Source organism: Lepidochelys kempii, chromosome 2 (genome assembly GCF_965140265.1).
Source record: "Lepidochelys kempii isolate rLepKem1 chromosome 2, rLepKem1.hap2, whole genome shotgun sequence".
In the NCBI taxonomy this organism is placed as follows: domain Eukaryota; kingdom Metazoa; phylum Chordata; order Testudines; family Cheloniidae; genus Lepidochelys; species Lepidochelys kempii.
The window spans coordinates 267,741,387-267,756,896 of NC_133257.1; the positions used below are offsets into that span (position 1 = coordinate 267,741,387).

The 15,510-nt window shown below is 44.5% G+C and overlaps 1 protein-coding gene across 2 annotated transcripts; it reads left to right on the forward strand.

Moving 5' to 3' along the window:
- The first annotated feature begins 1,784 nt into the window (after nucleotides 1-1,784).
- LOC140905776 (uncharacterized) lies at nucleotides 1,785-11,788 on the forward strand. 2 transcript variants are annotated; one of them, XM_073329240.1, is made up of 8 exons: nucleotides 1,785-1,995; nucleotides 2,854-3,252; nucleotides 3,551-3,677; nucleotides 5,233-5,346; nucleotides 6,270-6,383; nucleotides 8,195-8,308; nucleotides 8,548-8,661; nucleotides 10,232-11,788. In XM_073329240.1, exons 1-8 carry the CDS (start codon nucleotides 1,972-1,974, stop codon nucleotides 10,909-10,911), a joined length of 1,686 nt encoding a protein of 561 aa, XP_073185341.1. In that variant the 5' UTR covers nucleotides 1,785-1,971; the 3' UTR covers nucleotides 10,912-11,788. The 2 variants fall into 2 exon arrangements, with proteins under 2 accessions (XP_073185341.1, XP_073185342.1); XM_073329241.1 differs by lacking the exon at nucleotides 1,785-1,995 and adding an exon at nucleotides 2,276-2,492.
- Nucleotides 11,789-15,510: the final 3,722 nt, after the last annotated feature.

Here is a 15,510-nt window from a genome sequence, read left to right on the forward strand (position 1 = left end):
GCGCCACCTACCGTGGGCGGAGCGCAGGGCCGGCTCTTGGGGTCTGCGTCTGCCCCCTGCCCGTGCTGGGGGCGCATCTACCCCCACCCCTTTGCACAGGGCTCGGGTCTTCGTGCCTGAGCAGCGCTGCTATGAACTCCCAGCCAGCTGCCCCCATCAGACACGAGGAGCCCTGGCTACCCCTGGGGCGAGCTGTGCCTGTGGCCTGGTCTGGGGACTAGCCTAATGGTTTCTTGTTGAAAATCGGTGAAATCGCCTATTTGAGAAGATCAAGCTAGTGCCCGGTTAGGAGCTGACCTAGGGCAACCAGATGTCCTCATTTCATAGGGACAGGCCTGATCACAGAATCATAGAATATCAGGGTTGGAAGGGACCTCAGGAGGTCATCTAGTCTAACCCCTTGTTCAAAGCAGGACCGATCCCCGACTAAATCATCCCAGCCAGGGCTTTGTCAAGCCTGACCTTAAAAACTTCTAGGGAAGGAGATTCCACCACCTCCCTAGGTAACACATTCCAGTGTTTCACCACCCTCTTAGTGAAAAAGTTTTTCCTAATATCCAATCTAAATCTCCCCCACTGCAACTTGAGACCATTACTCCTTGTTCTGTCATCTGCTACCACTGAGAACAGTCTAGAGCCATCCTCTTTAGAACCCCCTTTCAGGTAGTTGAAAGCAGCTATCAAATCTCCCCTCATTCTTCTTTTCCATAGACTAAACATCCCCAGTTCCCTCAGCCACTCCTCATAAGTCATGTGTTCCAGTCCCCTAATCATTTTTGTTGCCCTCCGCTGGACTCTTTCCAATTTTTCCACATCCTTCTTGTAGTGTGGGGCCCATAACTGGACACAGTACTCCAGATGAGGCCTCACCAGTGTCGAATAGAGGGGAACGATCACGTCCCTCGATCTGCCGGCAATGCCCCTACTTATACATCCCAAAATGCCATTGGCCTTCTTGGCAACAAGGGCACACTGTTGACTCATATCCAGCTTCTCGTCCACTGTCACCCCTAGGTCCTTTTCTGCAGAACTGCTGCCGATCCATTCGGTCCCTAGTCTGTAGCGGTGCATGGGATTCGTCCGTCCTAAGTGCAGGACTCTGCACTTGTCCTTGTTGAACCTCATCAGATTTCTTTTGGCCCAATCCTCCAATTTGCCTAGGTCCCTCTGTATCCTATCCCTACCCTCCAGTGTATTTACCTCTCCTCCCAGTTTAGTGTCCTCTGCAAACTTGCTGAGGGTGCAATCCATGCCGTCCTCCAGATCATTAATGAAGATAGTGAACAAAACCGGCCCCAGGACCGACCCTTGGGGCACTCCACTTGATACCGGCTGCCAACTAGACATGGAGCCATTGATCACTACCCAATGAGCCCGACAATCTAGCCAACTTTCTATCCACCTTATATATTCGGGGCTTGGTCTTATATAAGCACCTATTACCCCCCCCCCCACACACACACACTCCCTGTCCCCATTTTTCACACTTGCTGCCTGCTCACCCTAATCTGACACCCCCCCTCCGGGGGACTCTCCTGCAGAGACAGAGTGAGGGGCGGCCCCAGGATCCCACGCACCGAGCCCACCTTCCAGGGGGGCGTTGTGCAGGCGGGCGGGGAACAGCCCAATGTGTGCGGGCACCGCTGCCCTCTAGCGGATGGCAGCAGAGTTACACACAGGGGGCGCGCTCGGAGGAGACGGGCGGGCGGGGCTTGGGGCGGGACGTGGGCGGGGCTTGGGGCGGGACGTGGGCGGGGCCGCGGGGAGGGAGGCCTGGAGGGGGCGGAGCCAGGCGCCGCTCCTGGTTGGCAGCCCAGAGCGGCCCCCGGCAGCGGCTCCCTCCCTCCCTGCGGGCCGCGCTCGCTCTGCTCCGCCCGGCAGCGGGGCCGGCCCGTGGCGAGGCGGCGCCGGGACTCTGCCCAGCCCGCAGCGGGAGCGGGGCTCGGCCGGGCCGGGCCGCCCGGGGGGGCCATGGCCGAGCGGGCCGCTGCCCAGGTAAGGGCCTGGCGGGCGGGGGAGCCCCGGGCCCCGGGAGCTTCTCCCCGGGCTGCCCCGGTTGGAGTTTCCCAGGCACTGGGGGCGTCTCCGGCCTGTGCGGGGCCCCTTGCGGCCGGTCCGGGGAGCAGGGCCCGGGGCCTTGCTGCTCCCCCGGCTGCAGGCACCGCCCCGCCCCGCCCCAGTCTCCCCGGCTCCCGCTGCGGAGCCCGTCATGGCCTCGCGGCGCGGCCCCCCCGGTGCCCAGCGAGCCCAGTCCCCCCCCCCCCCGTGAGTGTGCAGCGCTGCCCCGGCGAGCAGCCCTGGGCCCTCCCGTCTCCGTGCCCCGCGCCGGTAGCTGGGTCTTTCTGCCGTGCCCCCGCAGACTCCGGGGGTCTGCTCAAAACCGGAGCTGCGCGCTCCACGGGCAAACACCCGCCGCTCCTGCTTTCGGCTCCTGCCAGCCAGCCAGCGCCGCTCGCTGGAGTCTGTTTCCTGTGGGTCAACAACGGACTTGTGTAGGTCTCGTGCAGAGTCACCCCTGTGAAAACCTGCTGAAGGCCGTGGGGTTATAGGTGTGCCCAAGAGGGTATAATTGATGTATCATATACGTAATTTAATATGGCCAAAATAGCCATAAGGGTAGAAGTTGCTTTGCTGAACCCTGACTACTGGCAGTAGTACATGACTGGGAAAGAAGGTAGCCTGGCTCTCATTTCCATATTATATTTATTTGGATCACAGTAAAACCCTCTTCCCCTCATTACAGTTGGAGCTGCATTGTGCTGGATGCTAGACAAACACCTGACATGGGGAAAGGAGACTGCCAGATGTATCAGTGTCACATTCCCCACTTTCAATTTCTGTCCTTGCTAACAGGCTCCAAAACGGGACCTAGAATCTCAGCACCTGACACTTTTGCATCCCCCCTCCGGCCTCAAACAAACCTCGCAGAGAGAGATGCAACTGCAGACTGCAGAGATTTCCCTGACTCTTGTGGCTGCTGTTCAAGACATGGAGAGGAGGGTTGATTCTCATGCTGCATGTTTGCTGAATCTGGAAGGGAGAACAGGGATGACTGAGAAGAAACTAGTCAGCTGTGAGAAGACAGTGGTGGAGTTTGGGAACCAGCTGGAGAGTAAGTGGGCTGTGCTGGGAACTCTGATCCAGGAGTATGGGCTGCTGCAGAGGAGGCTGGAGAACATGGAGAACCTGCTGAAGAACAGGAACTTCTGGATCCTGAGGCTCCCCCCAGGCACTAAGGGGGAAGTTCCCAAGGTAACAGTGTCAGAGCTAATGATGAAGAATAGATACAAAGCCTAACCATGAACTACTGAAGTGGTTTTTTTTCCAGAACTTGGTATATTGGCCCTTTAATTCACCATTAATAAAATAGCTTAGAACAAGGGAACTGATCTGGCTGCTTGTGTTGTGCTAGTTCACAATTAAATATGTTTAGTATTTTATTTCAAAGGAAACAAAAGAGGGAAGTCTTTTTAATGGAAGATAAAAGGAAGCAAGGCTCAGAATGAGATCACAACACAAGGCGCTGAATTTGTGATATTTGTGATTCCAGGTGCCAGTAACATTTGATGACATCTCAGTCTATTTCAATGAGCAACAGTGGGGGAATTTAGACGAATGGCAGAAGGAGCTTTACAAGAATGTGATGAAAAGCAACTATGAGATGTTGATGTCACTGGGTAAAGATCAGTTTTTGCTCTTTTGTTAGAAAAGTTCTGATCTTTGAAATATTACATTCTCTTCCAGATTTATTCTGGTCCTTTGATTTCTGGTGATTGGCCATTCTAGTTATTGGAAACTTGGTGATATGGGCTCAACTCCCTTTGCTGTCTGCATGACAAGTGGCATTCCATTCCATTCAGCTTTTAACACTGTAGAGTTTAAAGCGCCAGCTCTCTGCAGTGTGGAATGTGCACATGCTGCATTTATCTCCATGTTTATGCATTCAAATGATGGTATATTTGGAAATCATAACTTTGTAAGTATACAAGTCAGGAACAATCCATCTCAACTTTAGATAACACTGTTGTTTAAAGAAAAGGAGGACTTGTGGCACCTTAGAGACTAACCAATTTATTTGAGCATGAGCTTTCGTGAGCTACAGCTCACTTCATCAGATGAAGTGAGCTGTAGCTCACGAAAGCTCATGCTCAAATAAATTGGTTAGTCTCTAAGGTGCCACAAGTCCTCCTTTTCTTTTTGCGAATACAGACTAACACGGCTGTTCCTCTGAAAACTGTTGTTTAATAAGCATTGGGCTGTTCCTGGCTTGACTGTGGCCTCTTATGGGACTGAACTCTGTGCAGGTTTACAAGGTGCATGGATACTGAAGTGGTGGGAACAGTGTGAGACCCTACATAGGTAGCAAGTGGATTAATACTTGTGTATGCATAAATCCACCTGTGTGTGGAGATCTCTGGCACCCTTCCAGAAAGCACACACACATCTCCCTCTGTAACAACTTAATGTGCGACTGACAACTGACACAATTGCTTTATAAATCTCTCGTATCCCCAAGTTGCTGGGACTGGGACCCTGCTACTTCAGCTGTAGAGACCCAGCCCTCTACCACTTGGAGCACACCTATATAGCAGTAATCCCTTAGCCTCTGTGTGAGGCCAGGCTAGAGGGCAGCATCAGACAGCGTACTGTCTCTGACTCATTACTTCATAGCACCTGGCATTTCCCCCTACAATGCCTTCAGTAACACTTTTGCTTCTGTTCTAATCTCTAGCAGTGGGATGAACTAAAATAACTCAATCTTTAATGAAAGTTAATAGAGTACTAGCTGCTACTCCTGAAGGATACATGGATTGGTAGGGTTGTGATATACTGCTGTGCTGGTAAGAGGCTTGTCTTTCATTCCTGTCCCTAGTTGCCTGGCATGGGTCAGGCTTACAGACGGTTAAATATCTTTGTTATATGGCACTGGGCCCAGTATTCTCGGGCTCTTGTGGCTAATACATGTATTACAAGCCTCTGTTGGATGGGATGTAGGTGTGGCTGCTGCCGTGGAGGAGATAAGAGGTAACTGGAGGGGAGGAAGCAGTAGCAGAAGTTGTTTTCTTCCCCTCCTTCCTAAATCATTCTGTGGTGGCTGCAGCCCTCAAAGGATACACCCATCCAGTAGAATGCAGTGATATACATACATACATATGTACTGTGGGAGGACAGACTCATGCAAATCTAGCCTATTACTATACACTGTCTCTTAATATCTTTCTCCATGAACAGACTATGCCATTTCCAAACCTGACATCCTATCCCGGATTGAACGGGGGGAGGAGCTGAGTGTCGGGGACCAAGGAGACGCAGAGGAGAGAGAAATTCCTACAGACCCCAGCACAGGTAACTGATATGTCAGAAGCACTCGCACAGTTAATACAGTAAAATGCTGGAAATCCAGCAAGACTTTTGAACTCTTCTTGTGGCGAGAGATTGATCTCTTCATAGTTGTGGCTGTGACCAGCTTTGCATGATCAGCCTGACTCTTGGCATGTGCCTCCTTCCCCAACCCTAATTATACCAGAAGGCTTGAAATCATAAACTCTTTACTATCCATAATAGTTCTTGCAACTGTGCACGTACAGCCCTCGAGACCCTTGCAATTAAGCTATATCTGCTTTGCCAGATAAAAGGGGAGGTGATCAAAGATGTTCTAGCTGTGGACACTGAGCACCAAAATACTATATTTGAGGACTAATGTCTTCGGCTCCCTTGGTGCCTGATTTAACATGTTTAGCTGTGATCTTATAATACTCTTCATAGACTTGTAGCTCTAGTTTATGTGGAGGGTAGACAGAGTGGCAAGCATATGAGGGCAGATTTAAGGCTGTTTGAGGTACCTTAACTCTCTATTTCTGTATGTTCCAAAATCAATATGGTTTTTAAGTGTAGCTTTATCTTTGAATTTCTGGTGTTCATACTAGTTTGTAAAACTGAAATGCCGTATCAATGTTTATTTCCTTATTTGTGCCAATGTAACATTTTGTGTGTGCAAACCATTGGTCTGAATCATTAATGGAGTTGCCCGGGTGTAAACTAACACAATGTAGTCACACAATGAAGTAACACAATGTAGTCACACAATGAAGTAACACAATGGTGAGTCAGGCCCTGGGTCTCTTGTTATGTTTTATCCGTGTTTTCCTACTCTCTTGACATAACACCACTGAGACCTTTTCTAACTCGAGCTAATCCCTCATGAACTCTTTTCTAAAGAATATGGTGTATGTTGGAAAAACAATGTGAATTTTTGTTCCTGTGAACAGAATCTCCAGTTTGTACACAAGAGGGTTTATTACTTACTAAACAAGAGGAAGAGTTGTATGTTGGGGATCAGCAGGATTTGGAGGGCAGAAAAGTCTCTAAAGAGCTCTACACAGGTGAGTTAAAGTTGCTCAAATGGGGTGTGAAATTGAAAGGTTAATAAACTTTGAGCTCTTATCTTTTTCTACATATTCCAAATCTACAACCAACACTTGTTCATATCTCCATGGCAGACGTCAGTCAGGCTTTCTATCAGTCCTGACTGATTTTGGGCATTTTCTCTTTCTCATCTTCCATCCATTTTCTGAGAGTTCAGAATTGGTGACTGCTTCTTTCCTGTGCAGAAGGTAGTAGATGTAGGAAATAGTTTTCCTCCCTTAACCCTCCTTGCTTGGCGTCTTAAGCCCAGGTGGCCATGAATTTCTGATTTATGGTGGTTACTGTGATTTCAGTCTTTCTAAATAAGGCTTTTGGAGCAGGGCCTTATGTGATTAGTCTTTTCAGGCAGATGGTGCCAGGGAGCATAGAACTGATACCTTAACCTGGGGAAGGAAAGCCAATTTTGTGCATGTATTTGGATATGTGCATATATATAAAATTTAACACACACAAACTGTGTTAAAAGAACATTTAAGATTGCAAAGTCAAGCACTCAAAAGTTAAGAAATGCCAGAATTAAGCCTTCCTGTGCAAGCTAAACTTGGCCCCCCTGTGCAGATGCATTATGATACAATCTTTAATTAAATGATCATACTATTTTTTTCCACAGGAGCCCTGCCTCATTTACTGAACAGGATGGACTGTGCTGTGGGGATGAATCAGGGTTGTGGCTGATCAGAGGCTTATAATTTGGTCAAATGTGGGTGAATTTTCATGGGGGAGGCAATAAGCACATCCCTGACTCCCGTGGGACCCTGTACCACAAGTCAAGTCCTTGCTCCAAATCAAGGAGGTGCAGGAAAACGAAAAGGTTGTAAGAATTATTTTTATCTGGGTAAAATGATTTCCCCCCTTAATCTTGTTCTTGGAAATGGCTGAACTCTTTTAGCTGAAACTTTCTGTTAAAATTCAGCCTGAAGTGGACACCTGGCGTGGAAAACATCAACCCTAGCCGTTAAATTTTGGCAAAATGTGTAAGCAACTGAAAAGAGGGTCTTATACTAGGAAGTATTGGGTAACTTTAACAATAAGAAATACGCACGTACTGTATCAATGCAATGATAGTGGGTCCGTCTAGCACATCAGGTTTGAGCTCCAGCACCCATCTTTCTTTTGCTGTTTCTTATAACTTTCTGAAACAGAGTCCTTTGTCTTAGCTGCTTCTGCCCAGAGCCTAACTGCTTTGTTTTTAGAAATTTTGAGGAAATATTATCTATTTTTGGGGGGGTAGCGGAAGAGATGGGAAGTGTATTTTAATAAAACACAACCAGATTCCCTTATGTTCTAATGCTAATTGTTTTTACATTCAATGCCCAAACTAAACTCCCATCTAAACTAAAGAGCTAAACTCTGACTTGGAGTTCAGGGAAGCTGTGGGGAGTATCAAGCCAAACTAATACAGATCAAGAAATATATAAGCTCCACTGGCAACTTCTCTTTTTTGAAAAAAGAAATTTCTTACGAAAATTTCATAAATGGGGCGTGTGGAATTAAGGCTGAAAAGCTCAATCTTAACATTCACTCCTTTTGGTTATGCCTTTAATATGATCCTCGTATCTGCTAAATAATACATGATACAATACAAACTGGAATTTTATACCCCCTTATGTTGAGAAAGTTGTATAAGACCTTGGGTATGCGTGTGTGTTTATTTTAAGGTCTAACTGAGATTTACAAAGCACGCCAGGTTTGGGGAGGGGGAAAAAACAGATTTTGCAGCCACTTTTACATTCACAATACTTGTATCTCCATCTTTCTCCTTGACTAGACCATGCCGTTTCCACGTCTGACACTGTATCCCAGACTGAGGAAGGCAACGAGTTATGCGTCAGGGCCCTGCTAGAGTCAGAGAATACAGAAATGCCTGTAGACCCTTGCACTGGTGAGTAAGAGATCAGAACAACTCAGATGGTGTTGGCCAAAGCTGGGCACCCAGCAATACCTTTGGTAGCTCTTATAACCATGTCTTTTCTGATGCTTTATCAGCACTTTTGCATGACAAATGTGACTTGCCAAGAACCTCAACCAGATGTAATCTGGGGTTCCTAACTATTCCAAAATCCTTCGTTTTCCTAACTTTTACAGTGAATGCTTTGTAATATAACTCTTTCCCATGAACAGGATTTCAAATTTGTGCTACTGACATTTTATCACTGATTAAACAAGAGGGAGAGCCGAGTGTCTGTGAGCAGCATGATTCAGAGGAAAACAAAATCCATACAGATCCCAGCACAGGTCAGTAAGGGAATAATACTTCCAATGGAAAAGCTAAATTAATGCCAAGTTAAATTAATGTAAATGCAGAAAATTCAGGACCTTTTTAGTTGTGTCCACACAAATCCAATAATTCAGTGCCATCCTCTTGATATAGGATGAAGCATCCTCCTAATGTGGGTCATGGATTAGCTATAGTTTCTACAAAATAGACACAAGTTTGGTTAAAAACTCAGAGGAAATGGTTATGTCAAATAGGAAAGAGGTATCAAGTAGAATCCCATATGGTTTAGACCTAACACTATTCAGCTTTCAACCTGCCAGGACCCAAATATAGGAAAAAATATTTTGAAAAAGACCCAAAATGAAGGACACCCAAGAATTATTCACACAGGAAATTGCTAATAGTGTGGCGTTAATTCCCTTAGTGTAAATGACTTTCTGTAAGCTGAGCTTCGTGTGTGCCTTTATTACTGATGTAAATAATTGTCAACAATAGAAGTGAGGGGACACCAAATTTGTGTGGAACATAAGTAACTGAGACTAAAACGAGTGGTATCCCAATATGGTAGTGTGAAACAGATGCCATTCAGTCTTCTCATTAACAACCTAGCAGGTGTAGTGGAGCCTTAATGTATTTAATGCATGGATGAGACAAAGGTGGGATGGATTAGATACACCGAGGAGGAGACTATTAAAATATAGTGATCATGATCTACTGGACGCCTCTACTGAAATCCATTGAAAAACTAATCTTTAAAGCTAAATGTCAAATGATCAATGTGGGGCGGAATAATTCCTTAGAGAATGCGGGAATGTGCCCGTAGGGTGGCAGTACACTAGTGCAGTAGCAAGAATGTCACATACTCTGTTGGGCTCCATTAACAGGAGCATCAAGTGTATAATAAGACCCTAGCCCTGCAATGAACTCTCAGCATGGTTACGCTATAGACGAGCCCAGAGCTCTGGGTGTGCGCAGGGGGTTGCCCTATACAAAGTTTGTTGTGGGATCAGAGCTCTCAGTGAGGTTAATGTTCTGCTATGCTCAGCACTGGGTAGGCCTCAATTGGGTAAGTTTTCAGGTTAATGGTGTTCCTTATTCGGGCCTGTAATGTAAACTGATTGTGTACTGACTGTAAATTCCTGATTTTCAGAGGTGCTGAGCATCCACAGATCCTTGCCTGACTTTATTTGGAGGTGTGGGTTCTCAATGTCTCTGAAAATCAGGTCCCAAAACTTTTGTGTATTTACTGATCCAGTGCTAAGACTAAACTCTTCCAAGCAGGGCACAGGTCTTGCCGTAGGTTTGTAAAGTGCTGACCAAATCTCTGACTCTGCAATAAGTGATTTTTAATAGACCTGGTTGCAGAGACTAAATGTTTTCTATTTTTCATCAACATTTTAATTTCAGTGAAAACTTTCCAAGCTGTTCTACTCAGTAATAAAGCCTATATTTTTATTTAACTTGATTATCTGTGCTTCAGAAACAATATAGCCACAAACATTTTTCTGGTTAAGGCCTTTGGTTGGTTGCAATCGGAAGAGGTTTCCTCAGTCGTTTTACCTTCTTGTGATTGTATGTTTATTTCAGCGAAAGATGGAAGCACAAACAAGGATAAGCTCCCTGAAAATCCTCTTGAAAGCATTGTGTACGAGTCTAGTTTATATGGAAAACTTGGAGAAGAGTGTTTGCCAAATCCCAAACAGAGAGTGACATGGAAGTGTCTGTACAATTCAAAAATGCAGCAGGCAACTGCTACTGGGAACAGTCTGGGGGTTTCATCTCACTGTGACAAAAATTTATTAATCCATCAGGAAGAAGCCTACCCAGAAGAGAGACTGTATACAAGTACTGAATGTGAGAGAAACTATACTCAAAAGGTGTATCTTCAGAATCACCAACAAGCCCACACAGGAGAGAGAGTGTTTGCATGTGCTGAGTGTGGGAAAAACTTCCAGCTGAAGATAAGTTTGACAAAACACCAAAGGAGCCATGGAATAGAGAAACCCTATGAATGCAGCCAATGTGAGAAGAGCTTCATTTGCCACTCGTGGCTCATTAGACACCAAATGATTCACAGTGGAGAGAGGCCATATAAATGTACCGAATGTGACAAAAGCTACAGCAGAAAGGATTATCTTCTAAATCACCAACGCCGGCATTTAGGGGAGAAACTATTCCAGTGTAATGTGTGTGGGAAAAGCTTTGTACTGAAAAGAAGCTTAGTTAAGCATCAAAAAAGTCACATGAAAGAGACCCAATCCACTTAGCCAGTTGAGTTGACTTAGACACCAGATGATTCACACGGAGAAGCTAGAACAATCATTTTTTGAGGGAAAAACTGAGTGGGAAATCTATGATCCTCAAAAATAGTCCTGTCACAAGTAACTTCATCTGAAGGCTTCACAGGGACCTGGATACACAACAGAGAGACCAGCCTGATGTAAAAAGAGAGGATGCATTAGTATCTGTTCACAATCTACTATGTGAGACAGAGCTAACTGAAAATAGGTCAGAAAATGCATGTTCGTGTGACACACAACAGGAAAAAGAGATAGCTGGCTCTTTACTGAGAGGAGGGACTCCTACCATTTGAAATTTAGAACCCATTTCTGAACCCCTTCAGAGAAGCAGCAGATACTTAGGAATGGAGTTTGGGAGGTCAAATGCACCCCAAGCTCCCATTTAAGTCAAAGGTAGCTCTCGGTATTCAGTACCTCTGTAAATCAAACATTTAACCCATTGAAGCCAGGCAAATGGAGCTATCTGAAGATTACCTTGCTGACTCTCCTTGTGACTAGAGAAAGCTTACAGTATAGATCTCTTTTTGGACAGCCTGAGTTTTCCACCTTCCAAATGTAATGTTCCATATTACAGACAGTTGTATATATGATTTGATTTGTGCATTACTGAAGATTTTTATATGATGATTGTCCTGGTTTTGAGAACACTTTTTTCTTAATTTTCACTACATTTGGGTTTTGTAGGAAACGTTATGGGGAATCAAGTGGATAAGCGTTTGGCTCACTGCAGCAGCTTTAGGTTATTGGTGTCGCTACTTTTCACGGGAAGGACAAAAATGTACCTGAGACAGGAGCCAGCCCTCTTCAGTAACACCAGGTTCTTGATAAAAGAAAATTTCTCTAATCTTGCTTTTGATGGCACTATGGCCCTCTGGGGGAAAAAAACCTTTAGGGGCAGCAGGGCTGGGTAGTTAAGTTGAGCAAAATGCCATGAAAGCCACTGTTATCCATAAATAATACAAGTCAGCTCCTCAGCTGGTATAACTTGTCATAGCTCCTTTGCTGTCAGTGAAGATTTTAAAAGTTACAGCAGCTAAGGATCTGGCTCTGTATTTATAAACTCTTACTGAAGTTCATGTGAGACCGTCTTTAGTTTTTTGTTTTTGTTTTTTTGTTTTAAATAAAATTGTCAAGAAAAATCCTCTTGCTCAAACTTGCCAGGATTGTTTCTAGCACCCCCTGATGCCTCTTCTGGGGGACTGAGCTATCTTATAGAAAAGATGAGGGGAGGGAAAAATAAACCAACAGGGCAAAACCTAATTCTGGCAGCAACCATCTTGTAAGCTCCATCCAAATGTCACCCCTTCACAATTTGTTTTGGTAAAATCCACTGAGTTACTGTTGGGGGAAAATGCAAATAAACAAAAAAAATTAAAAAAGCAGATTCTTCACAATCATGTCTTCAGCCTATCTAGACCACCCCAAATCTCATGTTACAGTCTCACAGGGTGGAATTCAGTTTGTGAAGTCAGTGGAGGTTGTGAGGGGCATTTTGCCCTTCATGGGATGTAAACTGAGAATTTTCTGCCGCTTGAGGTGCAGCGTTATGTCAAATAAGTATGGCTTAGGATAAGAGTTCAGCCCAACAACTGCGCTTAACAAAACGAAGGTAGTCTCAGCTGGAGAATTCGGAAGACAGCCATGGAACAAAATGACTGTGCTAAGCCCAAAATAGAGGCGTGAGGTATTCTTTATAGTGTATTCTTTGTGAAGGAAATGGATTCTGCTTAGTTACAGAAGACGGAAAATTGGTATAGGCACGTGTATTCAGCAAAAGAATCAACATTTTATGGTCTTGGTAAAATCTTTATGGGTAATTTTGTTACTTTTCTGTTAATATGGACCTTTCACTCAGTCTGAGTAGAATCTATTTTTCTCTTTCTCACCCCCATTAATTAGCTGATGAGCTGTTGTGATTGTTTACTAGAGGTGTAATTCTACCATTCTTATCTTTGTGGCACCTTAGAGACTAACAAATTTATTTGGGCATAAGCTTTCATGGATCTGATGAAGTGGATTTTAGCCCATGAAAGCTTATGCCCAAATAAATTTGTTAGTCTCTAAGGTGCCACAAGGACTCCTTGTTTTTGCTGATATAAACAAACAGTTACCACTCTGAAACCTGATTCTTATCCTTGTGAATGGATTATCTTGTGTGATATATTGCCATGGATAACATTTTGTTCCTAAATTAATACTGTTGGGGGTAGTTACTTGCCACAGAACATGTAGTATTTCCTACCCTCAATTAAAGGAATAGGTAGTGTAACCGATCACTGGAGCTGTCCAGATACATTTGGGCCTTACCTCCAGCTCTAGCTTGCACGAGGAGTTCTGTAGACCTTAGTAGGGCTACTCCTACGAGTAAGAGCTGCAGGACGGGGCTTTCAATGTGTGTTCTCAAATAGTGTTTTATGAAATACAAATACTGGTAAATACAGTACATCAATCTTACGAACAAGCAGCTATACCAATCATTTTTCACAATTGGGGGTGGGGGAATCACACAATGGAAGTGATGTTGAAGAACAAATCAACATCACTTCAAATTCTGATGCCTCCAATGGAAATTACCTTGCAGTGGTTTGAAGGACAGGAAGAAAACAATGCAGTACACCATACTGCAAAGGCTAATTTTGAGATAATTAATTTTATGAATGATTCAGTCCACAGTTAATTTAAAGATAAAGGTTCTATGGTGTAGTTTAAATATAATGCAGTGGTTTCATTGCCTTTTAGAAAGATTTAACATTTAAAGGAGCAGTGTACAAAAGGTCTATGTGCCACTTAAGCCTATCAGTCTCCTAAACAGTGCATAGTCGTCCTTGTAGCAGATCTTTGCACATGAGTTATCTTCAACCTTAATGAAATACCCTTGGTGGGAAGGTTATCTGCATGAATGATGTGTGTCTCTCTCTGGTGGCCATTGGTATACTGGATCCTACTCATAACAATGTTTTATACTCATGTTCTATTTTGGATACTATGATGTAATTATTACAAAAAAAAGTTTAAGAACAGTAGAAGCTGTTCATTTACTAAATAAATAGAACTCAAATAGTACTCCATTAGTAGGAGGGTTGTGTTTATCAAAATAAACTGACCCCTCTTTTTAAAAAAAACAACAAAACACAAAAATATACATGTTTCAGTGTAGCAGCTGTTAGTCTGTATCCGCAAAAAGAAAAGGAGGACTTGTCACCTTAGAGACTAACAAATTTATCTGAGCAAAAGCTTTCGTGAGCTACAGCTCACTTCATCGGACACATTCAGTGGAAAATACAGTGGGGAGATTTATATACACAGAGAACATGAAACAATGGGTGTTACCATACACACTGTAAGGAGAGTGATCAGGTAAGGTGAGCTATTACCAGCAGGAGAGCGGGGGAGGGGTTGGGGGGGGGGCCTTTTGTAGTGATAATCAAGGTGGGCCATTTCCAGCAGTTGACAAGAATATCTGAGGAACAGCAGGGGGGGTGGGGGGGAGGGAATAAACACGGGGAAATAGTTTTACTTTGTGTAATGACCCATCCACTCCCAGTCTTTATTTAAGCCTAAATTAATTGTATCCAGTTTGCAAATTAATTCCAATTCAGCAGTCTCTTGCTGGAGTCTGTTTTTTTTTTGAAGTTTTTTTTTGTTGAAGAATTGCCACTTTTAGATCTGTAATTGAGTGACCAAAGAGATTGAAGTGTTCTCCGACTGGTTTTTGAATGTTTGTTATAATTCTTGACGTCTGATTTGTGTCCATTTATTCTTTTACGTAGAGACTGTCCAGTTTGGCCAATGTACTTGGCAGAGGAGCATTGCTGGCACATGATGGCACATAGCACATTGGTAGATGTGCAGGTGAACAAGCCTCTGGTAGTGTGGCTGATGTGATTAGGCCCTATGATGGTGTCCCCTGAATAGATATGTGGATACAGTTGGCAACAGGCTTTGTTGCAAGGATAGGTTCCTGGATTAGTGGTTCTGTTGTATTTGGTTCAGGCTGGGGGTCTGTCTGTAAACAAGGACTGGTCTGTTTCCCAAGGTCTGTGAGAGTGATGGGTCGTCCTTCAGGATAGGTTGTAGATCCTTGATGATGCGTTGGAGAGGTTTTAGTTGGGGGCTGAAGGTGATGACTAGTGACATTCTGTTATTTTCTTTGTTGGGCCTGTCCTGTAGTAAGTAACTTCCGGGTACTCCTCTGGCTCTGTCAATCTGTTTCTTCACTTCAGCAGGTGGGTATTGTAGTTCTAAGAATGCTTGATTGAGATCTTGTAGGTGTTTGTCTCTGTTTGAGGGGTTGGAGCAAATGCGGTTGTATCGTAGAACTTGGCTATAGACAATAAATTGCGTGGTGTGGTCTGGATGAAAGCTGGAGGCATGTAGGTAAGCCTAGCAGTCAGTAGGTTTCCGGTATAGGGTGATGGTCATGTGACCATCGCTTATTAGCACCGTAGTGTCCAGGAAGTGGATCTCTTGTGTGGACTGGTCCAGGCTGAGGTTGATGGTGGGATGGAAATTGTTGAAATCATGGTGGAATTCCTCAAGGGCTTCTTTGCCATGGGTCCAGATGAT

Coding starts and splice junctions, on each gene's coding strand:
- LOC140905776 (XM_073329240.1), top strand. CDS start 1,972: ATGGCCGAGCGGGCCGCTGCCCAG. Junction 3,253..3,550: donor CTAAGGGGGAAGTTCCCAAG/GTAACAGTGTCA, acceptor TTGTGATTCCAG/GTGCCAGTAACATTTGATGA. Junction 6,384..8,194: donor CTCTAAAGAGCTCTACACAG/GTGAGTTAAAGT, acceptor CTCCTTGACTAG/ACCATGCCGTTTCCACGTCT.